Genomic DNA, 11,937 nt, shown 5'->3' with positions numbered 1-11,937 from the left:
CTGCTTGGGCACAGTAGCTCAGGGCATGGGAAGAAGTTACAATTTAACTTTATTCTCCCTGGTGTTGGAAAGGCACCTACATGCATTTCATATGAGCCAGTGATCGCAGGTCACAATTTCTTCTGCAGGTGAAAAGGACGTACGAGAATAGAACAATAATCTTGCCTTTACTCATAGAGAATTCATGCTCATGCAGGTGATGGGTAGCCTGGTGAAGAAATCAGAAGCTGCTTTACTTGAAATACCAGTTGTTGTGAGGGATGGGAGGCAGCAAGACAGAGTTATATAGTCCAGACCTGACCATTCACGGCGCATCAGCTCACAGGCTGTCTGCCCACCTCTGCTTCCTCCAGGCTCACAGGTAAGTGCTTCCAGCAGCTCTGCTTAACTACATGAATCCTTCCTGAAAATAATAACAATGATGTGTGTTACATCATTTATCTAATTTGTTTTGTCTGATGGTATTTTATTCTTTAGCGTGGGCAAAAGTAAAACAATTTTTCATCTCCTTTAATCTTTAGGTAATTTATTTATTTCCAAAAACCAAATGCTCCCTTAAGAGGAAGTGTGATTGGGGGGTAGGATGTCCAGTACCCACAGATCCCTCAAGAAAAAGGCATAGAGGCGCCTCATGAGAGATGGTGGGATGTTACACATCAATCTTTGCCTTGGATCTGTTATAATGCATTTTCTACCCAGTCTTAGTACAGCCAGTAAGGAAGAAAAGATATTCTATTAGTTTTCACAAAAGTTTTCTTCTCCTTTTTTTTTTTTTTTTTGCCGCACCACACGGCATGTGGGATCTTAGTTCCTTGACCAGGGATCAAACCTGCGCCATCCTGCATGGGAAGTGCAGAGTCTTAACCACGCTGCCAGGGAAGTCCCCACAAAAGTTTTCTTTAAATACTATTTCCATAGTCTTCTAATTATGAAGTATATACATGTACATTGAAAAAAGCTTTAAAAGTAAAAGGAAGGAAGCTATAGTTTTCAGAATCCCACAACCCACATATAAGGCATTTCTTATGAAAATTTTATTACAGACTAACCTTCCCTTCAAAAAACTCATTATAAAATAAATTTGATGCTTCTCCAGGAGTTCCAGACCACATCAAGCCACCATGAGTTCACTCGGTGAAGCAATCATCCACTTTGCAGTCGACCTGTTCCAACAGATCAGACAATCAGAGAAGGAAAATATCTTCTTTTCCCCTTTGAGTATCATGTCAGCCTTAGCCATGACTTCCTTGGGGGCCCGAGAACACACGGCATCAGAAATCCAGAAGGTAGGTCGCAGCTTCCTTTACATTTACCAATTTGTCATGGTTTCTCTGTCGGCTTCTGTGCAGATGATCACAGATCTGGCTGTCCCCAGGGGTAGCACAGGAAGCTACAAACTCCCCATGACTGGGCGGGCACAGAGCTGTGGGAGCATATGCTCTCCCCCCAGTGATCCGCCCCATCTCTTCCCTGTGCCGAGACTTCCTTTGGGAGCTTGGATTAACCCTACAACTGCCCAGTGACCACAGGTGAGGCTTTAAATGGTAGAGTTCAGGTAGAAGTGGTGCATTGTCTAAAATCCATGGGAGTCATCTATACATGTTTCCTCAGCAGTAGATGAAGAATGAATCAGGATTCTTTGAACTGGCTGGTGATTAACCAGCTTTGTGCTTTTCACACGCAGGTTGTGTTTTTCAAGGAGCAAATGCTTGCATGGAACATTTCTTTGTTCTTTTTCTTTCTTTCTTTTTGGGTTTTTTTTTTTTTTGATTTGGCATTTTGTTTTACTTGTTTGTTTGCATTCTTTCTTTCCTTCCTTCTTTCTTTCTTCCTTCTTTCCTTGTTTTCTTTCTTTTTTATTTACTCTGGGGTACATAGATCTCTAAAGTTTCCTTGTCCCACTCTCTGTCTCCTCCAGGTCCTGCACTTTAATGAAATCGCAGAGAACAAAAGAAAAGGAACTACAGTTGATCCCGTGAGTCACAGAGCATTGAATCTAGAAGGAGATCACATGTCCAAGAGGTTCAGAGTTTAAACTGGGAATTTCAGATAAACAGGAAAAGGCCAATTTTTAGGGGACATCTTAAGCAAAATAGATTGGACAGAGTTGTTTCTCATATCATATTATGTACTTATTTATTTTATATATTTGTTTTCTTGAAAGGAGAGTAGCATGTTCTTAAGAGCAAGGGTTCTGAAACCCAAAGGAGCTTCAAACTGAAGAATGGTTTTTGTGCCATGCCACGCAGCTGGCAGGATCTCACTTCCCCGGCCAGGGCTTGAACCCGGGCCATGGCAATGAAAGCCCGGAATCCTAACCACTAGGCCGCCAGGGAACTCAGGAGCTTCAAACTGTGCTCTTCTGTTCAGGAATGGGGAACGTGGCAAAATACAACTGCTCTGAGCCACAATTTGACTTCATCCAAATTAACTAGGAGCAATAAAGAGTCTGCTGCAAGACATGCAACTACATGTGAAACAGGACAACAGTGCCTGGATGACAGAAACCCCCATAAACGTTATGTATTGTTATTATAGAATAATAATAACTATAGTAATCACAATATGTTGCTAAAATTATATAATTTTAATTAACCCCTAAATTAGAGTAAGAGCAATAAGCATATGATCAACTATGTTTTGGAAAATGATTGAGTGAGAATTATGGTTGGTAGCCTAAATAGTCCAAAACTCTTCCTTAGCAAGGGGAAGGTTCTGGGTGAGATAAGCGTGAGTTGAAAAATTGGCTCTGTCTCCTTGGAGAAGTTTCTTAGTTCTCTGAACTCTCTTGTTTTCATGTCAATTGAACTAAAGACTTAGAGATGCTGATGTACAGCTGTTAGCAGTGTACCAGAGACACACTGCTCCTACTTCAGAGTGACTGGCATAATGAACAGCCAAAGAGCACAATCAAGGGGTCTTAGAAAGTAATCCCTCCAAGGAGTAAAACAGGGCTTCATGCCATAACATAGGGCAGTATACAAATTTCATGTTCTCATGCAGTTGATGACTGTTAGAGATGCACTATGGTTCTAGCTCAAAGGAGTTTAAGTTTTAGCTGGTCCCAAAACATTTGAGACAATTAAAACACAATCCAATAGTGGAATGGTGCTGCATCTCTAGTTCAAAAGAGAAAAGACTGGAGTGTGTTAGAGCAGGAAGGAAGAATTACCTGGAAGATTGAATGGAAGGATTATGAAGGGTACTTCCGGTAAAATACACCATATATGGGGAGATAGCAACCAATGTCGTCCGTGGGGATACCAAACTCTAGGTCCGGAGCTCACAGACCTATGGGGTTGTAGTATTTACGTACAATGAGAATCCAATGAGCTCACTTTCTGGTGTTTGAAGGTTGAAAAGCCAGGATATATTCATCATCAATTTCAAAACTTTCTGACTGACTTAAAGAAATCCACTGACGCCTATGAGCTGAACATAGCCAACAGGCTCTATGGAAAAAAGACTTTTCTGTTTCTGCAGGTAAGTTTCATGACCTGTCACACCTTTGGTCTGCATCCTGGGTCCTCTGATCCCATCTCCTAAGGGGGGAGGGGGAGGCAGAGGAGCCTGGCTGACCCACATGGGGAGCATTTGCCCCAGGGGCATTCAGCTCCTGGACCACGACGCCCCCTACTGGAGTGTCCCAGAGCCTGACAACCCACCGGGGAAGTGGGCGTAAGGATCGTTTCAGGTACTCTCTTTGGTCATCACTGAACACAGTTTAATCTGGGAATACCTAGACGGTTACTGACAACTTACCCTTAATCCCTCCTTTCTTCCTGCCCATGCCATAGGCATACATGGATAATGTTAAGAAATTTTACCTAGCCAGTGTGGAATCTGCTGATTTTGACAATGCTGCAGAAGAAAGTCGGAAGATGATTAATTCCTGGGTGGAAAGCCAAACTAATGGTAGGTTATGAGAGAGTCACTCCTTAAAAATCACTGTAGAGTCCCTGCTGTGTGTGAACGCTGTGCTGGCCCCTGCATGGGGTGCCAGGAGCCAGGGTGAGATGAGATTACAGAAGATGGAGGAGGGCACTGCAGAGGGTGGAATGGTCCATGTCAGTGTGGAGAGAAACAAGGGGAGCCCAGGAGGGATCCCAGGACCAGCTACGTGGAAACTCAGCTGAGTCTGTGGGTGACAGTATCTCTATGGATCCCAACTCTCTGCTCAAGCTTCATGTTGATTCGCATGTTTTCTTTAAATTCGAGGCTGAACGTCTGGATTATGATCCCTAAGAGATAATATTAACAGGGTTCCCTTATCCTTTGTTAACTGGGAAACGAGCCGCTCTCCTGCAAACCACCCTTCTTGCCATCTGCAGCAGGAGCAGCCTGACCACTTCCCCATCCCCGCATCTTACAGGGATGGTCACAGCTGTCCTCCCCAACCACGGAAGGCGGCTGGATGATGTCTCCATTCCGTGCACCATATCCTACCTCCCATCCTAAATACAGGCCAAACCTACAGCAACTCAACCTGGCCAATGAAGACAAAATCACCTCGGGAAATGGTGTCTGAGTACATGTTTTCGATTTTAGCGTTCATGTCATTTGTCCTAAAGAACATTCAAGCCCATTTCCTCTGAGTAGTGAGTTCAAGTTTGAAAAAATAGAAAGCAAAGAAAAAAGTGAAGAAGAAAAGAATAGAAGGAAGGATGGAGGAAACAAGGGAGGGTGGGGGTTATTGAGGGGACAGGGAGTTTGGTAGGGAGGGAGGGGGAAAACTGACCAGTGGAAAGATCAGCTGACATCAGTTCATCAGAATTCAGTGTGAGATGACTGATGTCACCACAGAGACCAAACACGTTCCCAGTCAGAAGAAGGGGGGTCTGCATGAGGGCGACTCCATCAGGCTGGCGCCATGAGGAGAGCTTCACCTTGTGAACAATCGGGCACAGAGTCCCTAATGTGGTGATTTGTGTGAATATTTAATCATCAGTTGTAACTCTCAAAGCATCTTCCAGACAAACCACTTGTGCCTTTCATGACAAACCTTTGATTTTCTTTCTTTGCAGAAAAAATCAAGGATCTCTTTCCCAAAGACTCTCTTGGTAGCATGACTGTTCTGGTTTTGGTGAACGCGGTCTATTTCAAAGGGCAGTGGTGCCAGAAATTTAAGAAAGAAAACACTGGGGAGGAAAAATTTTGGCTGAACAAGGTATTGTCTATAAATTATGTATATAATATAACATAGCTACACATTCAGTGTGAAATTTAAATACCTAGTGATTAATATATAGCTGCTGCGGGTAGAAGATAGAATTTGTCAAGGCTTATTTTCTTGTCTTTTTTTTTTTAACTTTATTTCGTTGGGAGTCCTTGAAGAAACTCTTGTCTCTAATTCACAGATTTCCGAGATCATCTCTTAGAAGGAGGGTGTGTTTGGTATTACAATGATATTATCTTTCTTTTTGACTTATGCTCACTTAGCATTTTTTGCCACATGAATTTATTGCAGGATACAAGCAAATCTGTGCAGATGATGAAAAAAATCGATGATTTCAATTTCACGTCACTGGAGGACATGCAAGTCAAGATCCTGGAAATACCGTACAAAGGCCAAGAGCTAAGCATGATGGTGCTGCTGCCCAATGAAGTAGATGGTCTGCAGAAGGTAAAAGCTGGTACCTCCAATGCTGCCTACTATTGCTTAAATTCCTAGTGAGACACTGCTCGTACGGGCTGCTCATACACTGGTGCTAGTGGCTGGCAGAGCTCAAGCAAACAACAAAAAAATAAAATCAATACGTTAGGGATCACAGTATGATACGAATAGTGTATCTGTACCTCACAGGTCACATTAATATTCTGATGAAACTATGGAATGTCAGTTCACAAAAAAACTATCCCTAGATACACACAGAACTATTTTGCAACCATAAGAACCTCTGATATATTCCAGTCCACTCATTTGAAGACAAGGAAATTAACACTCATACATAGGTGACACATAGAAATATTTGCAAATTCACTCACAAGTAAAATAAGGAAATTAAAAAAACAAAGTGGTTACATATTGCCCACTAATTCACAGTGCTTCTGTAGACCGTGGACAAATAGAGTATCTTGATGCCCACTTTTCAATTTTGAAGTATTTGGTCCCTAAGTGCTCAAAATGGACCAAAGGCTCATTCGGAGCCTCATTGGTAAGATTTCAAAAAAGGGGGTGATTATAGAATTTTCCTGTTAGCATTGTTATAATAAAGTTAATATGTAAAAATATCAATAACAATATCTGGCATAAAAGGACATTCCATAAAAGGCCATAAGCAATTACTGTAATAGTCGATGATGATGCAGAAGCGGCAGTAAACTTGCCACACTCAAAATACACATCTCGTAACACTGGAAACTGGAAATTCTTAGGGAAAGCAACATGGCAATAAACGTGAAGAGTCATCAGAATATTTCGGCTTCAGCTCTAAATTCCCCATTATCAATGACATAGGGAATCTCAGTGCTAGGATTTTATCCTATAACAACAAGTCTAAACAGGGGGAAAGCTTTTGGACAGAAGTGGCTCAAAATAATGAAAAATTTTAAATGAGGAAAAATGGTATATGTTTGCATTACCTTCGGTTAGGTTAGGGACTGACATGCAGTGAATGCTTAAAAGATATTAAGTAAAGATATATATACTGAATATCAATTTAATGATCGTATTATGTAACAATGTAAACGTGATTAGAGAAATATATATCCATACAGGAAAAGTGTACAAATACATGAGGCAAGAAAAAGGAATAAAAGTAGGCTATACGCTGTAAATGCACTATGTAAACACTTATGGACGAAAGAACATTGACAAGAGGTTACTGGAAAGTGAAGCACGAAATAGAGAACAAGCCTAAGAAGTGGATGGCTCATCTTCTACAGCTAATTTTATTTCACCATTCTGTTGCATATATGTGTGCATATATATTATACATATATACATTTGTATAGATATCTATACATATGCATATATTATTAATGTGTACATATATACATAAAAATAGCAAAGTCATGAAAATATAAGAACATTTTTTTGATTATATAATATATATTCAGGACTCTGTTATTTTTACCTCCTCAGATAAAACCATATCAACTGAATCTCCTGTATTTATGTTTACTGTTAAAGGATTTCCACGTTTCAATCCAATGTTAAGGGGGGCTCCATGTCCACTGACAATCGTGCCAGTTTTTCCTTTTTCCATTGTTATAGCTTGAAGATCAACTCACTGCTGAGAAGTTAATAGAGTGGACGAGCCCACAGAATATGAGGGAGAGACAAGTGAATTTACACCTACCTCGGTTCAAAGTGGAGGAGAGCTATGACCTCAAGACCACGCTGGGAGCACTGGGGATGGTGGACGCCTTCAGTGAGGGGAAAGCCGACTTCTCAGGCATGACCGGGACACGAGATCTGGTGGTGTCGAAAGTCATCCACAAGTCCTTCGTGGAGGTGAATGAGGAGGGCACGGAGGCCGCAGCTGCGACTGGAGTAGAAACTGTTGGTTACTCAGTTAGAATTCCAGACAGATTCCATTGTGACCACCCTTTCCTGTTCTTCATCAAGCACAACAAGACCAACAGCGTCCTCTTCTACGGCAGAGTCTCTTCCCCTTAGATGTGATTAGCCAGCGGCTACACTCGGGGGACATTCACAGAGCTCTTCCCGAACCTTGATTGCTGGAAGTAACAGGTTCTCTTTGATTCATTTTCCTTTCCAAACTCATAGTCATCACTCAGAATGTGTTGGTTGAAATACCATGTCTGTCTGTCTCTCTCTTTCTACAAACCCATGTAAACCTACTCTGTCTCCCCATGGTACCTCCTCTTCGGACAAGATGTTCAGTATATTCTGAAAGGTTATTTCAACACTCTATATTCTACAAAGTGTGAAATATCATACCTCCTATTTCAGAAATTATATCTACTATTCAAAACTATTCACTTAGACACATTTATTTGAATTTAGGTGATATATGGGACCCTTACATGTCTAAATTTTTTGATTTTGTGAAATACATTTTCAATAAAACAATGACTTATTCTTGTCATTCTTTTTTTTAACATCTTTATTGGAATATAATTGCTTGACAGTGTTGTTTTAGTTTCTGCTGTATAACAAAGAAAATCAAAGTGAATCAGCTATATGTATACATATATCCCCTCCCTCTTGCATCTCCCTCCCACTCTCCCGATCCCACCCCTCTAGGTGGTCACAGAGCACCGAGCTGATCTCCCTGTGTTATGTACGCAGCTGCTTGCCACTAGCTATCTATTTCACATTTGGTAGTGTATATATGTCAATGCCACTCTCTGACTTCGTCCCAGCTTACCCTTCCCCCGCCCTGTGTCCTCAACTCCATTCTCTACGTCTGTGTCTTTATTCCTGTCCTGCCCCTAGGTTCGTCAGAACCTTTTTTTTTTTAAGATTCCATATATACGTGTTAGCATATTTGTTTTTCTCTTTCTGACTTACTTCACCCTGTATGACAGACTCTAGGTCCATCCACCTCACTACAAGTACCTCAATTTTGTTTCTTTTTATGGCTGAGTAATATTCCATTGTATATATGTGCCACATCTTTATCCATTCATCTGTCGATGGACACTTAGGTTGCTTCCTTGTCCTGGCTATTGTAAATAGTGCTGCAGTGAAAATTGTGGTACATGACTCTTTTTGAATTATGGTTTTCTCAGGGTATATGCCCAGTAATGGGATTGCTGGGTCATATGGTAGTTCCATTTTTAGTTTTTTTAGCAACCTCCGTACTCTTCTCCAAGGTGGCTGTATCAACTTACATTCCCACCACAAGTGCAACAGAGTTTCCTTTTCTCCACACCCTCTCCAGCATTTATTGTTTGTAGATTTTTTTGATGATGACCATTCTGACTGGTGTGAGGTGATGCCTCATTGTAGTTTTGATTTGCATTTCTCTAATGATTAGTGATGCTGAGCATTCTTTCATGTGTTTGTTGGCAATCTGCATATCTTCTTTGGAGAAATGACTACTTAGGTCTTCTGCCCATTTTTGGATTGGGTCGTTTGATTTTTGATATTGAGCTGAATGAGCTGCTTGTATATTTTGCAGATTAATCCTTTGTCAGTTGCTTCGTGTGCAAGTATTTTCTCCCATTTTCTTGTCATTTTTGTCATTTGTTACTTTTCCTTGCTTCTTCTTTTCAACAAAGTGCAAGTGACCCACCACACGTAGAAAAGGTAATTTAGAAATACATTATCATACATGAAAATTCAAAATTGTAGAGCATGATGAGGTTGAAGAGGTGAGCTGTTACCAAAACATGAAATGCTCTGTAACCCATGTCAAGAATTTAAGAGTCTAGAACTCAGAACTGGGATATGAACTGGTAAGTAATAGAGATGATATAAATTTTAGAGATACTGAGAGAAATACGGTAATTGTAGCTAAAGGCAAAGATGGGATCATACTGGGAGAGAATAAAGTGAGAAGAAAGGAATGCCAAGATATGACCCTGAAATACACCAAAATATAAAGGACAAGTATTGACAATTGTTATTTCCTAAAACATAACTTTTCTTAGGGCAGGAAAAATCTTGTGGAGGTGATGGATATACTTAATACATAGATTAGTATGATGGTTTCACATATGTATACACATCTCAAAACTCATGAAGTTGCATACATTAAATATGTACGGCACTTTCTATATCAATCTTACATCAATAAAGTTATTTTTGAATGGAAAGTAGTAAAAATCAACATGTTATGTGGTTTTAAAAATAAAAATAAATATAATAGAAGTGTAATAAAGAAATACATGTAAATACAAAATACCTCCCCACAAGATACCACCTCGTCCCCATTGGAGTGGCCAAAGTTAAAACACAAAGACTGGTCAAACCCCGTGTGGAGAGAGTGTAGATCAACCAGAGCTCTCCTACACCACTGGTTCGGACCCAAAAGCTGCAACCACTTCAGAAAACGGTCATGCAATTTTATTTGTTCCATCTTTATTGAGATATAATGGACCCATAACATTGAGTGAGTTGAAGGTGTACAACGTGTGGATTTGACACACTTATTTTCTGCAAAATGGCCACCACCACAGCTTGGGCTGACACCTCTATCACATTACCATTTCTTCTTTGTGAGCTGTTTTTGTTCAAGGAGACCTGTCTCATTGTTGACTTCTGAGGGGGAGTGGAGGCTGGGGTCTCCTACACTGCCATGTGTGTGATGTCCCTCCAGAAAATTGTAAATCTTCATGGCTGAGCAATGCAATTCTAGAGAAAGTCTTCCTCAAGTGTACAAAGAGACATGCATCAGTACTTTCTTACAAAGTTAAACGTATACTGATCCAGTAATTATGATCCAGTTATTCCACACCTTGATTTTACCCAAGGCATGTAAATACATTCGCCACAAAAGGACTAGTATGCAAATGTTCATTGAAGCCTTATTTTAACAACCAAAACGCTGGCAAGACCTCAAATTTTTAACAGCTGGTGAACATTTACAAACAAAAGAATTGCACTTAGAGGTAAACAGGAAGAAACTACTGATTTCTGCAGCAACATGGATAAAACTACCACACACTATGCTGTGCAAAAAAGAAGCTGAACAGACAATGTACATGTTATATAATTCCACTTATATGACAATTTTATACTATGAGTGAGAGTAGTTACATCTCAATACAAAAGAGACCTTTGAAACGGAGCAATACGATCATGGGAAATACCTAGAAAAAAATACAAAAATTTAATGAATAATTATTAGACACGAAATCTAATATTTTATTGAAATACCGTATCTTGATGAGATGAACCGCAGCATAATTTCTCTGTGCTTTTTCACTTAAGATAAATATGGATACTGCTAAACACTCATTGGTTCTGCATCTGACATAGAATCTTGAACTTTGTTAATAGCAGGTTGAGTCATTAAACATTTTTAGAGATGAAATAAATGAGGAGTCACTTCCATAGGAGAAAATATTTATGATGGGAGTGATGAAACGGATTTTTTATATTAGTTGAATAATACAAACCATATCGGCATGAAATTTCATAGGTTTTCTTCATGGCTTTTATCCAAAATATCTTAAAGCTCTATAACCCAGTAAACTTTCCAGTTTTTTGGTATTTCTTTTTTTTATATATATCTTTATTGGAGTATATTTGCTTTACAATATTGTGTTAGTTTCTGCTGTACAACAAAGTGAATCAGCCATATCTATACATATATCCCCATATCCCCTCCCTCTTGGGCCTCCCTCCCACCCTCCCTGTCCCACCCCTCTAGGTCATCACAAAGCACCGAGCTGATCTTCCTGTGCTATGCTGCTGCTTCCCACTACCTTTCTATTTTACATTTGGTCGTGTATATATGTCAATGCTACTCTCTCACCATGTCGCAGCCTCCCCTTCGCCCCCTGTGTCCTCAAGTCCGTTCTCAATGTCTGCATCTTTATTCCTGGCCTACCACTAGGTTCATCAGTACCATTTTTCTAGGTTCTATACATATGCGTATGCATACGGTATTTGTTTTTCTCTTTGACTTACTTCACTCTGTATGACAGACTCTAGGTCCATCCAGCTCACTCCAAATAAACTCAGTTTCATTCCTTTTTATGTCTGAGTAATAGTCCGTTCTGTATATGTGCCACATCTTCTTTATCCATTCATCTGTCGATGGACACTTAGTTTGCTCCCATGTCCTGGCTCTTGTATATAGAGCTGCAGTGAACATTGTGGTACATGACTCTTTTTGAATTATGGTTTTCTCAGCATATAGCCCAGTAGTGGGATTGCTGGGTCATATGGTAGTCCGAATTTCTTGTGCCTGATTAAGTATCAGCCACAGCAGAAAAGAATATGTCATGTGTAAACACATGGGTGGAAAAAGCATACTTAGTTTCAGTAGTTTTTGAGGTGCTCTTCTGGTTGAGTCT

General features: G+C 40.2%; 1 protein-coding gene across 2 annotated transcripts; it reads left to right on the top strand.

The window, feature by feature from the left end:
* The first annotated feature begins 260 nt into the window (after nucleotides 1-260).
* On the top strand, nucleotides 261-7,621 carry LOC137776382 (serpin B3-like). Of its 2 annotated transcripts, XM_068562813.1 has the most exons (8): nucleotides 261-361; nucleotides 1,097-1,286; nucleotides 1,919-1,975; nucleotides 3,355-3,483; nucleotides 3,798-3,915; nucleotides 5,025-5,167; nucleotides 5,468-5,623; nucleotides 7,217-7,621. In XM_068562813.1, the coding sequence occupies exons 1-8, from the start codon at nucleotides 261-263 to the stop codon at nucleotides 7,619-7,621; spliced, it is 1,299 nt and encodes a 432-aa protein (XP_068418914.1). The 2 variants fall into 2 exon arrangements, with proteins under 2 accessions (XP_068418914.1, XP_068418915.1); XM_068562814.1 differs by lacking the exon at nucleotides 261-361 and having other exon boundaries at nucleotides 1,122-1,286; nucleotides 1,919-1,987.
* The last annotated feature ends 4,316 nt before the right edge of the window (nucleotides 7,622-11,937 follow it).

The sequence above is a fragment of the Eschrichtius robustus genome, chromosome 14, assembly GCF_028021215.1.
Source record: "Eschrichtius robustus isolate mEscRob2 chromosome 14, mEscRob2.pri, whole genome shotgun sequence".
NCBI lineage: Eukaryota > Metazoa > Chordata > Mammalia > Artiodactyla > Eschrichtiidae > Eschrichtius > Eschrichtius robustus.
Note: the sequence above shows the minus strand (reverse complement) of the source record. Positions and strands in the feature narration are given on the sequence as shown.